The following is a 20707-nucleotide window of genomic DNA, read 5'->3' as shown; positions in this document are numbered from 1 at the left end:
TACCTTTCCATCCAACTACCGCAGTAACGCCTTCGGGCCACCTTCATATGAAATTTACCTTTATTTCGGTGGCCTTTCATTTTTCCTCTTTTTTATTTTTATCTGAAATGCCTACCCACACTGATAGCCCATTTAATACTTTGAAAAATTTACAGGGACGAATTCAAGAGAATCACAATTTTTAATACAAATCTTAAAAAATAAACTATCAAAAACAATAAGAATATTATTGATACATTTGTTTTTCGTCAGTTTTAGACTTTTTTTATTGATATTATTATTAATAATTTAGTATTTTAAATGTCTTTTTAGTAAATTACCTGCAAAAATATGTGTTGCGTACTGCTAAATATTTAAAAATAAGAAAAAGATAATACAACAACAGGTATTGCGGTGCCGTCGTTTACAATGCCATTTTTTTTTCTTGAAAAGGGTAGAGACGACAAGTGTATTCCCTGCACTATTGTTTGTCCCGGGGGTTTTTAAACCCTTTTACTATACACACATCACTTCAATGTATACGCGTATAACCAACCCCTTTTTACCTTGTACATATCATTGTGTGTAATATGTGTGTGTATCGACCGCCCTGGTGCACAGAATTCGCACGGGTTATATTGCCATATTATTATCATCGTATTATTATTGTGTGTGTGTGTATAATACAGACACTGGTGGATTTCTACTGGAAATTCGACTCACCTGACAAGGAAATTGCTGGTTAATATTGACTTTAGGGATATGTTGTGCACGTCGTATGCTTACTCTTTCTAAGACCGTGAAATAACGTAAACTGTCACAATAAAACATGTTTCTATACCAAATTAAATTTGAAATGTAAAAATTGTTTTGTTCCTTTGTCGTTGTTGATCCTTTTTCTATGAAAAGAACATTTAGAGAGTGACGTTACTCGTTTAATTTTTTTTTCTAACTTTAAAATCTCTAATCGACATTTCACTGTTGTGCGAAAAGCGAGTTAAATAAATTCCAAATTTTAGTATTCCGTAGGTATCTGGGGTCACAATGCACACGTTATTATAAATAAGAAACGCGGCAGTTGATAATTCTTTTCGGTAGGTTGTCAGTACTTCATATCTGACAGGAAGTCCCCAGTCAATCGACAAGCCGCCATAATTTTAAATATTAGGGTGCCTACCAATACCTTACGTTAAAATATGGATCCTTCAAGGAAACACCGTGATCAACTAATGATTTGGTTCGTGCCTTAATTGTTTTCTGTAATTATTCTATTCACACAAGACGCGTCACAAACCGCACATTTTTTATCAACAGATAGTCCGCTATCAATATTTGAACAGCCAGTAATAAATTATCAAAAAACACGTGAATGAAAAAAAAAATTTAATCATAATTTTACTGTTGGTTACAATACTGATCCCATAAACCAATGTAATAGAGCACAAGTATTGCAGGTGACACGGGTTTCGTTTTTTAAACATGATTATTTTTTGTGACTATTGTTACGCTTTAATCCTATACATTGCCGTTGTAAAATATATTTATATCATAACGCAGTAATCTGGGTATTATTGCTTTATTAACGTACATCTACAGCAACTGTAGTAAAAAGTCGTTGTCGGATAGTTTGTTCATATAAATTATTATGGAAATAATTTTTCCACTCGATTAGAACCCGTCGATTTTTTAAATAATTCGCCGTCGCGCGCGCCTACTGCCAAAGTGATTTAGCAGCTGAAAATATCACGTTCTTCGCAGTGTGCGTATGACGTGTGTTTAAGCCAATTTTATGATTCGAACGGCTTACGTCATAAAAACGTTTGTACTTTTATTTTCCGGTCCGAAGACCACAGCGGTCGTGTGAGCCGCGAGAGTTCATTACAGTCCTAAAGTACACGTGTAACAACGTTAAAGTAAAGGTTTTATGCGGAGACAGTCGAAATGATTGCGCGTAAAAACCATCATTACTATTTCCCCGAAACGCACACAATGTGCACGGAGTACGTTTGATATTTTATTTTTAGTGTACACGTATAGGTGTACACTTTATTTTTTCATGGCTGCCCTTCCAGTAAATGCAGTAAAGACGTCGCGGATGAGTATCTATACGAATTAGGATAAAGAAAGGACACGCATAGAAAAAAAAAACAGTACCCAGTAGTCGCTTACGGTGCGGGTGTCCTGCGGACTATCGCATGACGGCACCGTAACAACCCTAACAGCTATTCTGCGTGGTGTATATATACGCTTATGGATACCGTGCGACGACGTGCCGCAATGCCGGGCGGTGCTGCAGCGGGTGGCCGCCGTTCGGAAAGGGATGCAGGCCGGACCCGTTTTAACGACCTCCCTAAAGCAGCGTGAAGTCCGGCGGCGATAGTCACAGCTAAGAACCACCTAGCCGCTACCGTGTTACGTGTATGGACTAGGAGTGAGTGTACACAGATGCGAGTCGGAGAAAGGCAAAACATTCGTCGAGTACAAACTGACGTGTGTTGAGATCGAGAGAAATCTGCTCGTTGAATTCTCTGGACACGACCGTTTGACTATTCAAACGTTTTTGTCGTGCACACTATTATTATGTTTGGGTCGTACCGCAGTGTAAAACACTAACGGTCAGATAAAATACAATAAGACCTAACGTAGTTGCGATCACTACGAAGCGTCTTTGGTTGGTACAACTGTCTGCGATGGCTTAAAAATAAACATCGATGATCGGTTTTTAACGCGTTTATTATACGTCATCTTACAAAAAATAATTTTACAAAATAAAATATGAATTTTTAATAATAATTAATACTTAAATTTAATTCGGTAGACCGTTTCCATCATTACCGTATTCTGGTGGTATTAATTGTTGAAACGTCGTTTCAATATTTTCCGGAGGTTGTGATACATTAATGGACATTTCTTTTCCAACAAATTGAAATCCAAAATACTTGTATTGAGCTATGAGCCGTATCATGAATGTCTCGAATTGTTTTTTGATTGTCAGTACTTTTGTCGACATATGTCCTGGGTTATTGGCAACCTTGTTTGTGAAGAATGTAATTTTTGACGTTTTATTTTCTTCGAAGTCTACTTTTGACGACTTATAATGTTTTTTTAAGAAATCTCGTATCGATTTTTGTACGTTTTTCAATGTGTTTTCGATAGTATCATCTTTAAGTTTTAAATCCGGTTTTTCAGTTAATTTTCTTAGATTTTCAATAACCATATGAATATCATTCGTCAGTGCTGTCTCATCACTCGAAGGGCTTAGCAATTTCCCGAAATATTGCAATGATTTCATCATTCTTTGAAATTCAATGTCGAAATTACCAATAGTTTCTAAAAAGTTTTTATTGCACATAAGTACCCAGTTTTCTTCGGCCTTTTTACATAAATTCCAGAAACCAGTGGAAAAATCTAAAAACTGTTTTATTCCTGTACAATAATAGATACTCAAGAGTAAGTGAAATTGTCGAATTTTATCAAAACAATTGTTTTTAGTAAAAACACAGCCGTTTTCGTCGACAGAAAATAATGTCAGTAACGTAATCTCTTGACTTCCATTAGGTGTTTGGTCGACCATACGCGGAATCTCCTCGATATTTTTGCGTAAGAAAGACTTCCACAAAGGGTATTTGACCAGAGTGTTAAGTTCATCCACACATTTGTCCTCTTCTATAATATGGATGGCAATGCAAGCTAATGCAAATGATAATGAAATGAAGAATTTTAGTAACATTTTGATAGATACTAGTGACAACTGAAATCAGCTTAACAGCACAACATCACTTGATTTCATACTCTAAATTTAATCATAGAAAATATGCGTTAAACATCATTTTTAAATTTTCAAAAGTAAATAGTTTTACAAAAAATAATAATAATACCCACGATAAAGTTTACATATTGTCTTGTTTTTGTATACCATGTATTGAATAGATTTTATTTATGGCTTTATTTTATATAGTATTAATTATTAATAGAAATACAATAGCTTTATAAAAATTCCACTACACATGTATAAAAAACATGTATATCATACTGACGTATAGGAATTTTTCGATCATTTTTTACAGCGTACGGTTTAAATATAATTGTGTGTAAATTACGCAAGTAGATTCCATTTAAAGTTTAAATAAAAATTCATGATTTTTATTTTTGAAAATTTATAAATATAAAGTATAACATTTATGAGCTTTTTAGACACATTAAACACTTATAATAATTAAACCATGAATTAACTTTGGCACTTTTTAAATAGAAATGATTATTAGAACTATGACACCATCATGATGAATTCTCCGATTGAGCTTTCAGTTTCAGTTTTGTTTTTATAGGAGTATTAAAATAAAAATAGTTCCGTTATTTACAAAGGCCGTAGTAATTTGATCACTGCCAAGAAAATGTTAAATATGAAAACGACAAAATACTATATTATTGGTCCGTAGACGGGAGGACAATAATATTGCGATGAGAAGGGTCAAGGAACATAATACAATACGTTTAGCGAAAAAACGGTTCCTTAAAGCCGTTTTCTCGAAACTATTTTAGCCGAATTCCGTACTCGGGGCGGCTTGTTTACCGTGGCTTTTTGTACGGAGTTTAAAAAAGAAAAAATTCTACATAACCAGTAAATGTGCGCTTGTGTGTGAGTGTGATCTAAGGTTCGTATTACGTGTACGAGCGGTGCACTGTGTAGATGGATTGTGTTAGGAACACGACCCTTTTTGACCGACCGGCCACCTTTTGTGTGTTTGGCGCGGGAGAAGGATTGCAGGGGAGAAGAGTATTTTGCGATCGCACAAAAGGTCGACCCGTACAAGAATCCAGCGGACAGTTATCTATGGATGCATCTTGCGACGACGAATGGTGTTTACTTCATCGGTAGTTTTTTTTTTCTTCGAAGGGGAGAAAACGTATAATATCTCGATCATATACAGTGCACCGCCCTCGTGACACAATCGTGCAGGTCAAACGGCCAGATATGGTCATTGCGAGTGGTAGTACAAATAAAGACTTCTGGCCTTCCCCCTAAAACCCTAATAAATCAAATTTATAATTGAGAAAATTAATATTTTTATATAGCCTAGTATAAGAAAAAGCGAAGGAATATTTCACTTTTCTCAATTAAAAAATAATATCATTAAAAGTTAAAATGTAACAATTTAAAAAAGAAGAAATTATGATTTTTAATTTTTAAATAATCAAATAATGTGTGACTTATTTGTAAAGTCACAAGTCCTATCCACAAAAACCATTACAGTAGCAAAAAGTATCGAACAGCTGCTTTTATACATTGTACGATTAAAATGATTCAACTTTATATTAATTTATAACAAAGGTAGTGTATGTTAAGAATAATAATTTCGCTTAAAACCTCTTTGCCATCTGAGTGAACTAAGCTGCTAAGTAATCCCACTAATTGCATCACTTATTTCAAGTTTTTATTTATATTTCAAGTATAAACATGGAATGACTAAATATATTTTTACTCCTAGTTATCCCCGTGTTTCAATTTAAAGTCATGATTTTGGTTTAAAAGTTAAAAAAAAAACTTATTCGATTATTATGCAATTAAAAATGTATACATTCATATTTGTTGGTTGTGTATACTAAACATAGACAACAGTATAAGACATTTTGAGAAGTCGATAGACTCCTGTATCTGTGATTTTCATGACACCGTGACTGACTATGTTGAAAGTCATCATAGCTATTATGTGATAAATTACACGTGTAAGATGTAAATATAATATGCTTGAGATTTTAACAGGAGTCTGCATAATCTATTACTCTGTACGTGTCATGGCGGTTATCGGTAAAACATGTGCATTTTCTTGTTGACAGATTTTGATGAATCGGTTTCCTGTGTGGAGTCCACCGTACGTTTGTAAACTTACCGCCCAGCAAGTCCAACGAATACGACTGGACAGCATCCTCCGAGAATCAAATAATCTATCAACGTCAATAAATGTGAGTTTATAAAACAAATATTTAGTTTGCATACGCATGTGATCTCACAGTAATTTTTATTACATTAAAATTTTCATGGATGTTTTTGCTTTGTCAACTTTAAATTCCGTTTTTAATTAAACGACATCGCATATCAAATTCAGTGCTTATAATAAATTTGTAAACATATTGTAAAATCGGATGAACTAGTTCTCCTAAAATTTATTGAATTAAATACTCCAATGTTACTCTCTATTGTTATTAACCATCGTTATTTGTGGTATTGTAAATCTATTACAATCATATAAGCATAAAATGTGGACCACATTTATAAGCTAGGGGTTATTTTCAGAGCCAATAAATTTAGAGACACTTTATAGGGGCATTGAGTTTTGTTTGTTATGCAGGCGGATTAAAAATATACGGTTTTAATTAGAGCCAATAGAATCAGCCTATTGGAAATAATAATGGAGGACACTGTGACTTATAATTTGATTCAAAACGGAAACATCGTTGAATAAATAAATAAATAATTACTGCCTTGGGTCGCGTTCAAAACTGTAGGCATTTGTTTTTTCAAAAAGTATTCTAGAATAAAAAAATGTAAAAAGTTTTTTACTCTGAATTTTAAGTACCCTAAGACAAAAGTTCGGTGCACGTTTAAAGTAATTAGTGACGGATGAGAGAGAAAAGTTCGCTAATAAAAATAACTAATGATCATCTTTATTTAATCCGAAAAACTATTAGTGAGATGACGTCCGACGGCGAAGGCCTCTCCGAATTGCTGAAAGTTTGGCAGAGATCCAGAACTCCACAAATGGGCGTGTGGTGGCAACAGCTTTTAATCAGCTTTCGTCCCCTGTGTTATTTATGCATTCGGAAAATGTCGAGGAAACGCTCAACAGAACCTTCCATTGAAAATACATAATGTAATAAGCGCTCGCTTAGATCTGGCCAGCAAAAGCGCTGTATTACTCTAAACAGAATAGTAAATTAATCACAACTCCGGCCGTGGCGACCCGAGAGAAAAAAAGGAATTGCCCGTGAATGGAAATGTACATAAAAAATTAATACAACAATAAGTCTTTTGGTTGGCAGTGAACTGGTGCGGACTACAATGCAATGCACATAACGTCCGTGTATAGGGTACAAGCGTTTTGTCCGAAAGATTTATATACATATTATGCGAATGTCAAAAAATTACGGTCAACGGGGTCTGTGTATTTATTTTTTGGACTTGCCTTTGCCGGAGCATGGCGCCGCCGCCGCCTTTCATTGTGACCAACAACGTTTTTGATCGGCAGATCGATCGTTGCTTTCCGCTACACAGAATATCCGTTTTCAATTATTCAACTAAATGTACAAGTATAATACCTATATGCGCATTGTAAACATAATTGGAACTTAATGGATTACAAACATGGAATCCGCGATTTCTCCGGGCCATTGTGCGCCGGCATTGTGTGTTCACCCGTTTAACTCCAATGCAACAGCTAGCGCGTTGTCCGTCGTTTGCCCATTGTTGCCATAACGGCCGGACAACTCGTCTGCCGCTCCCCGTACACGTTTTCTACCTCGATCACCAGTAATATGTTTTACGGTCTCTTGTCCTCGTCCTTACTCCTCCTTCGTCTGATCAAACGGGTGCTCTTTTGTGGGGTGTGCGCGTATGCTTTTTCGGCGAGATGACCTCTCTGTGACATAACGTTTAGCCCTTTTGTCGTAGTCGGGTAAATAATATGCGCAACCTAACCGAAACATCTGCATCCGTTCGCCGCCATAGGTTACTCGCCACGTCTCTCTCTTTTCTTCGTTATTTTCTTTTCGTTCGTCTCAGACAATAATAATATATTACGACATAAATCAAACGCCGAGACGCGCGCGCGCGAAACCCGACCCGGCAATTCGGTCGCTATTCAAGTTTCCAACCGAGTGCATTGAAAACGCACTGGGCTCGGCGTTTGTCCGAGAACGGCTGAATCGCTCCTGGACAACGGGCAGTGTTCCTACTTGGCAGCCCATAAAAACTGTTAGGCGACACCGTCTTCCGTTGGGGTCGCAGAAAATCTCTATGATCGCATTTATTAAAAGGGGAACCCGATCACGTTGGAATTTTACATCTTTTGATTAAGCGCGCGCCGTTTTGCCAACCGATATTCAGTCCTTGGAATTCCGGGCACGTTCAATTTAAATAGTTTTATAAGCCAAACGTCCCAGAACGGTGTACATAAAGAGCTCTGGCATATGTAGTTAGTAATCGAGAACAAATTATTCTTTATCTATTTTTTAGACAAATACTATTCAAAAATATAGACTGAGGAAATTTGTTTTAAAATTAACTTTCGTTCTATACAAGGAAACATTTACCATATTTTCAACATCACATTCATTCATTTTTCTATTATTATTATTTGAAAAATCGAAAAAAAATGTCGTTTTATAAGATTTTTTTATTCAAATATCGGATAATTATTATACTTGAAAACAAACGTAGTGTAATTTGAGAAACTAATGTTAATGGTATTTAAATGTACAAAATGTCTTTATGCAAAGAATATTAGGAGCAATGCTCTTTCATGCGTACTCGATTGTCTGTAAATTTGATTTACACCACAAAGAAAACGGTGTATAGGGACTAAAATTGAAATAGTTCAACTTGAAATTTGAACAGAAACATCTTCTAGAGTTTATTTATAGCGGAAGGTCCCATCACTAAAGAAACAAATGCGCTTGAGTGTTTGTGCTGCAAGTGGACCGAGAAATGTCGAGTAATTCAATTTTATTACCAATATTTCGACTGACCCCACTTGCATGTCATAGGAAGACTCATGTTATCGACTGTTAGTCATTCTTTTGTACGCAATGTTAAATCACTAAAGTCGGTTCTATGTCTTGTAAAAACATTTCGCTTTATTTACCGATTACAAGTTCATAAGAGTAATTTGAGTAGATTCTTCCGTCAAATCGTTTTACTTTTATACCTTTTGTCATTGTGTCCAATGATCAATAAGTACAATGTTCTTGTAATGATGATGTTGAATAATTATATAACTACAAAAACAATTTAAAAAAAGTGTAATATTGTTTACGTCTATGACTATTTAACTCGGCCAAATAAATAATTTTATTTTTAAACTTATATTAAGATTGCGATTAAATGTAGATCTTACTTTTGAAATCCCATATAATTCTTGATTAGGTTTATTGTTGAACATTTAATGAGTCTAGGGGTCGATTCTTGAAACAACATTATGTTATTATCTAATAACATAATATTGATATACTAATTATACAGAATGTTCAGTAAGTAAGGTCAATTGTTATAATCAATTAGAACAATAGAAACCCGATTCCTTACTTACTGATCATCCTGTATATTTAAAGTATTCAAAGAAGAAACAAAAAGATTTAATTTTCAAAAAAAAAATTATTGTTTCAAATTTTTTTTCAATACATATTTTTACGCAAGCGGCAATAACAATTTTTTCCCGAATTACCTTTATAAAAAATTATAATAATAATTATATTATAAAGAACCAACAGTTCAATAAAATTAAAATACAGTATTGAAGTTAAAAGATAATAATAATAGTAAAATTGTTTACCATGGAGTATCAAATTTGTTGATTTTTTTTATGAGCAATAGCTGTCTTATGTAGATTGCTTTGCAACTATATTTTAACTAATGTAAATTATAACATATACTCAGTCTCAAATAACATGTGAAATAAACATTTTAAACTGTCATACATAACAATAATATAATAAAAGTGGTGCTTGAATAATATGTACATAAAATCGACTGAACAGCATACAATTGATAAGCTCATTATATTTATAATACTAATGGTGATAATTTATGGAGGGAGGGTGGGGGTGTAAACATAAATCCTATCACAGTATATTTAATTTCATTTGATTTTATAAAAAAAATTAAAATGGAGGGTTTAATATTAAAACATTAAAGAGGTCGATTTTTTTTAAAATATCACTTTCCTTAAAATTTCACCATACTTGACAAAAATATCGTTTGCGACTATTTATAGGACAACTTCGATAATTGGCTCCCTGTACCATTATATTCGAGGTGATGGAACACCGAAGAGTACATTTCACGTCTCGGTAATTTCACTCACGTCAAAATGTTCTTACAAATCTAAATTATCTAATAGAATCGACTACAACAAAATGGCTACGGTACAATGGCGATGGATAGGAGTTGTGTTACTCAGCTCATTTTTTATGGTTCGCGTCTCAACAATGGGTTAACAAGGCGTCATGTGTTTTTCTTTTTATAGCGCTATGTTGTGTGTACTATGATGTGACACGATACGTGTGTGCGATTAAAAAACACGTTCAGACATCTGCCGCAACGGTGTTTTTTTTTTTTTTGGCGCGTGCTTCTCTCTTCTTTTACAGTTTTTTATGGCCATAATGATTGGTGGTGCGTTTCTTCGGTATGAGATTACGTTTTGCCACCGATTGTTTTCAAGTACAAAAAGAATAATAATAATAATAATAAAATAAAAGTAAGAGAAGAACTGCACACACCTGTCCCCCACCGCCTTTTGTGCAAATTTGGGTCAGGAGATACAGGCGCCGCTGCTGCCATCAAATACGATTCTATCCTTTATCTCAAGATCCCACTCGTCGCTCTACACTACTACGTGTCTCGGTAACGGTGTTGGAGTACGTACGCGTGTAATATGTAATTTTTAATTGGTGTCAAGGACCACCTGTTCAGCACCCCGCCAAGACTCGCGGAAAAATTAGGCTTTTTTTTTCTACCTTGGAGATGTACCGCACACTTCAAACGGCATCCGAACAATGTAATAAATTGAAAAACCTCTTGAGGCGGCAGTTGCTGCTGTACGTGCAATAATAATTACACTTTTTTGGATAACGTCAGATGGTCAAACGCTTCCGGACGAAGCGCGCGCGCTTCTCGACTAAATTTCTGCGGCCGAGTTATTCGATAACTGTAATTTATTGCAGTAATTATTATCGTCATTAATCTTTACTGGCTACCCAGAAAAATATGAAAATAAATCATTTATCGTTTGGTAAATCGTTAACCCAAAGAAATATTAAACGAACATCGATTCGGATCACTGTGCACACGCGTAGGTTTATTAATTACAATGTTTTTAATATTAGCTATAAATGAGCTGGTTGCAAGACATTTTTGGTAGATTAAATCGCCAATTTGGGTACTAGAGCCAATGAAGGGATGCGAATCAGTTTAACAGTCAAGGACTACCGCCGAATTTTTAAAAATGCTGTAGTAATTATGTGACCCCAAACAGCGGGGTGAAATGTAATACGTTTGGAAACCACGTGCAAGTAATTATGAAGGACGCCTCTAATGCGTGTCTGTGTGTGTATTTGTATAAATTATCGCGTCGCAGTTAAATGTATCAGAACAACTCGCATGTTGCACTGAGTAAGCCGTTTGACAAAGCTGACAGGTCTTTAACGTTATCATAATTCTTTGAAGTGGGATTTTACTGTAGAAGAGATTTTTTAATCGTTTTTCATAGCATCTACAATTTATGTTTTCGACTTCAACACTTTTCCAGTTTTTGCATTTTTTATTTGATTTTGACATTAAAAAAAATAGTAAATTTATTTTGAAAATATTTACGATAATTCTAAAATATAAATTTAAATTTAATCTTCAGAAAAGTTCTTTAAAATGCAATTCTTACCGTTCGTCGCAAATTTATAAAATATCGCATTTATATCATTATTTCCTTTGAAATTTATCCAGACTCGGAGATTTTTTCTATTAAATCGTTCGTGTTTCCTTTGTTTTCGTTTCGTTTTCTTAATTAAAGTTTAAAATTGATAATTCCCTGTCTAGACTCATTAAGAATATTGCATATAAGTTGAACACGAGAACGTACAAGCGAGTTTCAACTAAGTTCTAAGCAAACATCTAGTAATAAACATAACGTTCATCTTTACTCGGAAACCGCTCCTACTGATTCAACTAAATTTATCGAATGAAAAAGTAATTTATACAGATAAAGACGGTGTTGTAAAATTGTGCACATTCAAACTCTTCGTCGTAGCGGTTGTGTGTGTTAAGGACTCAGTTGACCCATTTTATTTCAATCTTCAACGAATGGTTAATTACTAACTCGTGTATTCCAAGTTCAGATTTCTCTGTACGTTTTAATTGGATCATACTAACGTTATCGCCTGCGGGATTGTGCTTTATACATTTTTATTCTTGTCACGTCTTGATGGCTATTAGGCTAAGGTACTTTTTACGTCGAATAGCTCGACTCGAGTATAAACTTATAGTAATTTAAACTTATTCAACGTCCACTGTGAATTTTTAAACAGTAAACTATGACAGTGAATGTTTGTTGTTTGGATAACCCAATACACGTTTTTGATAGGAAAAAATTTTATTAGAAACCACGTACACTTTGTTAAACTTTGCTACTGCTGAATTAAATAAGTTGCAAAATACAGTTAAAAGAACAAATATTATAAACGATATTTGCAAACGTAGCTAATGAATTTCAACCCAAAGATTTTTCGATCGAACACGAATCTCCAACATAAATACTTTTTTTCAATATTAAATATTGCTCAACTAGTATTACCGTGTACATGCAACAGGCGTGTTGACATGTACACGTCAAATACTCTAAAAACCTTTGCTTGTAAAATAGTAATATATGAAATCAAAATAACATTCAGAGCCAAAACTAACATAACAAGATGTGTTCTAGTGAAAACAAAGAAACTCCTTGTAAAATGTCATAGAGGTCCAATGACATTTTACGCCAACTGACAAACATATGATTTTTTTGAAACTAGTAAAATTTAGTCCTTGTAAACATAATAACGAAATAAAATTATACTTACAACTGTCATCCTGTTATAATTTATCAAACAAGCAAGACAATTCGTTAGTTTTATTATTTTTAATGTGATTTTTATTTGAACAAAATGTTTACTTTTATAAGAATTTAAATTGTTTTTACACGCTTGTTTAAAAAATCAAAAATATCTAATTAGATTATTTGACAGTAAACGGCTCGATTGCTAATATTGACATCGTAATCGGAAAAAAACAATATTGTGCATACAGTCTGAATTTTCATACTGACATCGATAATTTGTTTATTGAATGGGTTCAAAAGTAAATTAATAATTCCATATCACAAAAAAGATAATGAAGAAGAATTCTAAAAACTATACTAATGAAAAGAAAATGGTAAACGTCAGTAAACTTTTATTGTACTAACGCCAACTCTTTATTTAATTTTATCGCTAATATGTTCCGTACAATGTTTATATTATAAATAACTTAATCAAAAAACTAACAATCCATTAACACCCAGAGAATTATTTTGATTAGATATCGATTTCAAAAGTCATAGGAGTAAAAATATTTCTTTATTTGTCTAGAGACAACACATTAAAGCCATATAACTATCATAAAGTAAAATATCATCTACATTCATTACGTAAATCAACAAAAATATTGGAAATGCATTAGTAGATTACTTTCTCGCCGAATGTAAGTTATAAGCACAAGTTCAATAATTTTATTATTTAAACTATTGAACTGTGAACTTAATAAATAGCATGCAACACTGTAATTATTAAAATGCATTAAATAAATTTTATGCCATAACATGCACATTATGTATGTCTTTAGAACGTAGTTGAAGGTTACAAATACTATCAACGCGAGGTGCTCCAATTTAAGTTAGGTGATTTATGCGTTTCATAAATACATTTATTTATACATAATATATTTATTATTTTGTCAAACTACTATTTTATTCTTATTCAGAATCGCATGACTTCCCATTAAACTCCTGTAAAAATAACACGAATTTTGTCTCAGCCTGACGACGTGCTAAACAAGTGTTGATCAACTGAAGTATCATCACTTATACGAATTGCCCATTATAGACCATATAATTTTGACAAAATCCACCTTTTCGTAGTGTTTTACCTGTTTAACGAAACATTAATAGGTTCACATTATGGCTACGAATCGTACGAGTGCTTATATAGGACTCGGTCAATTTGGTAACAATAATTGCCGTATAGGTCAAACAAAAAATCTCACTGAAAGTGCCGACTTCAGAGACAACAGTAATGGAATTTGCTTTAGAAGGTCGACGGGTACAAACAGCAGAAATAAAACCCTTTCGCACCTGCACAATGATGAGGGATAATTTGCCGAACAAAAACCCTTTTCTCTCCGGGTGGATGTTTTTAAAATGCGTCATAGGTAGCTTAATCGTCATGCATGAGTCATTACAAGATACAAAAAAAATATTTTGCATTTTCAGACAACTAAAACGTAATACTGTGCTGAGAGCATTAGTAATGTTGTTGATGGAATTGTGAAAATATTTAAAACCAATTAATCGATTTCAAAAACCAAAACAAATAAATTACTATAGAATAGAAATATTAAGCTATAGTCATATTTTTTTACATTATATTCATATATATATATATTATTTTGTATTTTTTCAGGTTTTCTATGCGATACTGCACTGAGTACATGATACGGTAAATGCATTATTTTTACTTAATAATACAATAGTTGTAATTCGTGATAATGTGAAAAATGTTTATTGATTTTGATTTATTTATAATCTAAGTCCATTATCGAATACAAAGTACAACACTTTCTAGTTGTCAACCTCTCTGCCGCCGTCCAATTGTTTGTACTTAGTACTTTGACTGTCAATATTTTTATCTATTTTCGTACCACACTATCTGCGCGGAATGAAATATTAAACAATTTACGTCATCCACAAAGAAATTTGACACATGAATTGCAAAAATGTCTGATGCGTTCCTAAAATGTATTGTGCACCAAGCGCATTTTTGTCGTCGGTTGGATAGTAAGACGGAATCTGTTCAAAGACTTACTAAGCGACCGTAGGAGACAACTAATAGCCGTTTTGTGTGTACGCGACAGTGCCAAATATTTACACTCGGCATGTAATCCGTCCGCGGTTGTTGTCAGCATGGGGTGCCGACACATTGTGCAGGATTTACCCTTTTCTCGCGCCCGCGAAAATAAATATAATAATAATAAGCGGCGGTGTCAGATGGAGAGCGAATAAAATAATAATGATTGTATAAAAAAAGGGTTTCGGCTTTATGTTCAACCGCCGCTGCCGCCGAGTTAAATCGACCGGCATAATTTCGCTCAAAGTCTGAATTCTTCGTCCCCAGCCTCTATGTTTTTCAATAGAGAGCTTAGGTGTCATAATCTTTCACGCATGCCTTGACCGCTAATCGACACCGGCACAGCCGATCGAAATAATACCTCAACGATCACGTGTAAACGCTCACAAAAGTGGGCGGTAAAAAAAAAAAAATAATTTGCACAAAACAGACGAGGGGTCGTCAAATTTCTGTTTTTAGGTCGGCAAGCAAGGGTGAAGGGGAGTTCTTATTAGTGCTCAACGCGTTTGCTTTTTATGTGTACGAAGGAATTCGGGTGTGGGTGGACAGAGAGTGTGGTCAAGTGTTCGTTATTCGTTAACGTGCGCGTTTTTCCCAGCAAAGTTGTTTACATTCAACGTAGACGAATCGTAATTTGTTTCCAATTACATTATTGTCATCTTTATCGACAAGGTTGCGTTCTTCTATTGAAAACTCTCCAAAAATAGACGGCACCCTTAACATTTTTGCAAACACTCTAAAGTTCATAATACCCACGACAAACAGTGTTGTGCATCTTTCGAGAAAACTTTATAGAGATAACTCAAATTTATTCGTAGAAATCTTTGAATACAATACATTTAAACAAATATTTTACCAATTAAATACCGAGTAGAACATTATTGTAATCAAAACCATTAACAGTAGTAATTTATTATTAATTTAAGTCATCCTAAATGATCCGCTTACTATGACTCATTCCATATCTAATATAGATATATCCAATATCTATAAAACTATACGATCAAATATAATTTTTTTTTTTTGACAACACTCATAAAAAATGTTCGAATTTTTGCATACGCGTATTAAACATTTTTAACGCGTGCAAAGAGAAAATTTGGATAAATAATAATAAACGAATTTGCAATACATCATGTCAAAATTACACTACTTGTGTGTAAAATTAACACATAGATTAAAAATATTATACTGATGTATAGGAATTTTCAGATAATTTCTAACAGTGAAGTTATTAATATTCTATAGACTTAAATTAACATAAAGTATATAGGGTCCTAACGTTCTTCTTCCCTTTTAAATTTAAAAATCTTCAGTTTTTTTTAATGAAAATATAAACATTTAACTGGCTTACGGATAAGAAAAAAATCTAATTAAGAAAATGACTAATCGATAACAACTTTTGAATTTCAGCATTTCGGAAATTATTTACACTTAAATAAAAAGACTGGAAGAAAAGCGCGGGACTATTTTTTTTTATGTTTAGGCATTTAAGAATCACAGTATTTTCCCGTCCTGATATAAAAATACTAATATATTTTAAAAAATTGATTTGAAAATTATATCGACCAGTCATTTTCATAGTTTGATCATTTCTTTATCAAACTAAAAGTTATATAATTGTAAGGTTATTTTCTGTTTTAAGTGTATGATACTAATAAATGCGCTGTAAAAAAGATCCAATACATCCATACGTCATCATGATATTTTTAATATACACGTTATTTTATATTATACTTTTGAAGTTATTGGATAATTAACTGATCACTCTGTATATTTGAATGCAACTCAAAATTTAATATTAAATACTATTTTTCCGTTCCTTTAAGTCACGTTTAATCTTGTCTAGTACGTATTATTTGATATAAATTTAACCAAGTGAAAAATTACTATTTCAACATTATCAAATAATAGTATTTACTGTAAATGATTTAATGGCGGAATTCATTACAAAATGTCTGACCGTAAACAATAGGGTTAGTCCAGTTTTGCTCCTATGACCTTTTACCATTCAAATCGCTGTTTGTTTTAAATATACTGTTGTTCTTTGCCTTCACCTGTGCACTGCACGACAACTTAAAAGGATGAAATTTAAATTATCTAACCTTATTGTAATTTTTATAGTTGTTATAAAGTCGAAAATAAATTATACCTAAGGAGTAATTGAAGTACCTAACATGATAACTTGGTTAATTAAACAAACTTAAAATCATATAATTAATTATTGAGTTAAAACAATTATTGCTTTTGTAAACATATTGTCAGTATATTATCAAAATTAACAAACCTACGTATGAAAAATCACTAAATAAAACTATTTTATAAGTTTATAAAAATGTTAGTACGAATATTTTTCACGTTTCCGCGTGAAATTAAAAATGTGTATGAACTGAGGCTCAACAAAAAAATAGCTGAACAATAATAATCTATTTAATCAGCTAAAAAATTGATGAAATTACGCGTATAGCAATTACGCGTCAAATCGTCTAAAAACGTGGTTATTGCGTAAGGTTGCGACAAAAAGTGAAAACGGTAATATTTTTGGAAAAACACTCGCAAGGTTGAACTTGAAAATCTTCGTCCAAGATGATGTTTAGGTGTGACCGCACGTTTAGGTGCTTTTTAATTACGACATTCCCGAGGCGTTTCGCCGGCATGACGATGATGGCACACTACATCCATTACACGGAGAGATACTTAAGCGGTAAGCCTCAGACGACAGACGTAGGTATAGATTTTAGTGAAAACGCACATAAGGGACAAGACGTTTGTGGAAATAATAAAAAGGAGGAAACTCGTTTGCCAGTCAAAGGTGATTCCGTAAACATATGGCTGTGACGCGACGGGTCTCTTCCTTTTTTTTTTTGCGTCCCAAAATGTGCGTTTCCAACACGTTCTTTTCCATAAACCGAGTAATAATGATCTCATTTTACTAGCAAAAGATATAAAACAGGCCCGGAGGCCCTAAATAGAACACATTTTGTATAAATAAATAAATGGTTTTTGCAAAACCAAACAAATTTACCACAGTAAAGTACTCGATGGAACTTAGAAAAAAATAAGATTTAATATATCGAGTTGAAAAACTACACGAAAAGAAACTTTTGTTAAAAAAAGGTTTCTAGAGAAACCAATGAACATAATAGTGCACACTGCGAGGATTTTGATTACACTATTACCTGTTAAATATTTGAAATGTAAAAAAACAACAAAATAACAGGCGTCTGAAAACCTCAAAAAAACATATTATGTAATCAAATCTAGAGAAACAAGTAGCAATATTTCTTATTAATAAATTTAAACGGTTTTTTTACTGCTCAAAGCCTGAAAACTACGCACACAATAAACGCACTCGTTTCGTTATTATGACGACACTCATTGGCAGTGTGTTATTATTATTACTATTGTGATATTTTATAATAAACGATGGAATTTCGAAACAAATTCAATAGTAATAAATTAAATCAAAGAACGTTTTTTTATTTATCAGTCAGCAGCAGGTTCATGCGACTGTATATTGATTTATTTTTAAATCTTCTGATTTGGACCTTTGTCTCAGCTGCTGTTTATTACGGGAAGCAATTTATTTAAAGTTGTTAAATCACTTTGACCAAGTGACCTTTGCTTGAGCCCGCAATATATTTTCTCATTAAGGTACACAATATTTCTCCGTAAATGTTAATGATTATTTACACAAAAACGCTTTGACTAGGTAATTTTGTGGGTTATTTTCGTGTGACGCCGATAACTAAATCACTTAAGAACAAACACACAAATATCGTTATAAGGCAATAAAATTTAATTTCAATCGCTTAGGCCAACATGGACACGTATTCTACTGCACTCTGAACTTTTTAAATAACGTAAACAATTTAATAAGAAACGGTGGAGAGTTAACACCGTAAACCGCACGTACGTGGGCCGACTCGAAGGCATAACGAAGCCATTGGAGGGACGCCTCGATGCGTTTTGCGGACCAGACAATAGAGTTTGGGACAGACAGTAGCGGCCAGCCGAGGAAAATAGAAACCGACTGGGATCGTCTACGACCGCGTTCATAAATCATCGCTCGTGAAGTTACGCGCACGAAAAAAAAAAAAGAAAAACCTTTTCGACACTTGGCGGAAACGTAAGGCTGCCGAGTGAGGACGGAGGATATAAAAAAAGGTTAAGTCTCCGGATTTCATTCACTAGTAGGACGACCACTTCGGCGGTGGTCCGTCCGTCGAGAGGAATAGGTAGTGACGTCGCAATAATAGAACGGAGGTAAAACGTCGTATCCCGGAGCGATTCTTGTGCGCTGTTTGTACGACCGGAGTAATGATCGGTGGCTACTGTGCTGCGAATTCGCCACCGAGACTTTCACCCGGAGCACCACCGCATTGTAACATGATTCGGTTGTTGTGAACTCATCATAGGTGCGGTGGAAGAAATAGAAAAATGTATTTTATTCATTGCCATGGGTCGCGACACGAATACCCAAAGGTGTCTGTGAACTTGATACGTTATTATCGTTGACCGTTTCATAACAATAATAAATAATATAACGCGATGGCCACGTACACAATAGTCGAAACGTTATTACTTGGAATAAACATTGTAGTTAAATGTGGTGAATTTATCCAATTTATCGGTTATCCGCACATATTAGCTACTCACCTCTGTTGCCGCATTCTTATCCGTTTTATAACACGTCCCATACTTTTTAAATGACACTTTCGCCCGTGTGCTGCCTAAAAACCGTACAACCCGCTTGTTTAGACTCGTTATTAATGGACGGCGCACACGTTTTTTCTTTTTTTTGTGCGCGTCTGTCCTCGTTAGCCTTTTTTGCCGTCTATTAGTCGTTGGGGTTTTATTCGCTTTTTGGAAACGAGTCCACCCCGCACATGTGCGTCGCAACGGAAACACGAGATCTCGCATCCGGGTCAACCCTTCGGCCTTGTGTTTTGCGTTAATTAACGAAATCGTCGACGTCACGACCGGTTTTCACCGCCTATGAAAAACGTCTTAACCTTACCCAACAGTGTTGACTTAACGATGGTCTGGTATTCGTGTAAATCGAAATCGTATCGGCGTAGTCAGAACATTAACAGCGACGACTTGTATAATTTTTATTTAAACGTTTCCTACGAATTGTTTTCAAACAATATCTTTAGGGTAATATATTAAAAAAAACAAAACTGCTGAAGAATATTTCTATACTTATAAATTAATAACTATAACATAACGAGTAAAAAATTAATCAAGTATATTGTAACGTAAACAAATGTTATTTTCAATGAAATGACGTAAGCTGTGAGCGTTTTTTTAAATTTTATTCGGAAAAAAGAAAAACTGTACAAACTATTATTAAACAGAAATCAATTCTCTTGGACGGTTGTCTTTTTAACCGTTTTAGTATTACGCCAAATGATTGGGTTAGGTTAGTAACTTTAAGACGTAAACGGTTTTATTACTTATTTCGTGAACTCGTATTTGTTCGACAGAAAAACATTTATACAATAACAGTCAAAGTTTCAACGAAATGGAAGTAAACTGACGATTCTAACGATAGCACGTAAATGTTAGGTTAGGTCCGTAATAGTTGAAATAACCTTTTAAATGCGATTGTCTACTACAGACGCTATACGACTCTAAATAAAAAGGAATTTTATAGAAGACGCAGATACGTTTTTATGATACCTACAAATAGTAAATGTGAACTTTTTCATAATGTTATGTCTCAGTTACTTTCTCATTTAACGGCACGTGTAAGATAAGAAAAAAAAAAACAGTTGGCCAGTCATACGAATAAAAATATCATCGTGAATCAAAAGATTAT

General features: G+C 33.8%; 2 protein-coding genes across 6 annotated transcripts in view; one reads left to right on the top strand and one right to left on the bottom strand.

Moving 5' to 3' along the window:
• The window catches only part of LOC126908544 (protein SEC13 homolog), a 91627-nt gene that overhangs the window by 12623 nt on the left and 58297 nt on the right, over positions 1-20707 (top strand). For all 3 annotated transcript variants that reach the window (XR_007704784.1, XR_007704786.1, XR_007704783.1), the window contains exons 2-3: positions 5818-5943; positions 14440-14475. The gene's annotated coding sequence lies outside the window, so the exon portion shown is untranslated. The remainder of the gene's footprint in view (positions 1-5817; positions 5944-14439; positions 14476-20707) is intronic.
• On the bottom strand, positions 1800-13030 carry LOC126908543 (uncharacterized). 3 transcript variants are annotated; one of them, XM_050690713.1, is made up of 2 exons: positions 12805-13030; positions 1800-3772 (listed from the first exon to the last, which is right to left on the bottom strand). In XM_050690713.1, the coding sequence occupies exon 2, from the start codon at positions 3707-3709 to the stop codon at positions 2786-2788; it is 924 nt and encodes a 307-aa protein (XP_050546670.1). In that variant the 5' UTR covers positions 3710-3772; positions 12805-13030; the 3' UTR covers positions 1800-2785. The 3 variants fall into 3 exon arrangements, with proteins under 3 accessions (XP_050546670.1, XP_050546671.1, XP_050546669.1); XM_050690714.1 differs by lacking the exon at positions 12805-13030 and adding an exon at positions 3858-4011; XM_050690712.1 differs by lacking the exon at positions 12805-13030 and adding an exon at positions 3862-4011.

This window comes from Daktulosphaira vitifoliae, unplaced genomic scaffold, assembly GCF_025091365.1.
Source record: "Daktulosphaira vitifoliae isolate Bord-2020 unplaced genomic scaffold, ASM2509136v1 Scaffold_5, whole genome shotgun sequence".
Lineage (NCBI taxonomy): Eukaryota > Metazoa > Arthropoda > Insecta > Hemiptera > Phylloxeridae > Daktulosphaira > Daktulosphaira vitifoliae.
This window is presented reverse-complemented; position numbering and strand designations above follow the sequence as displayed.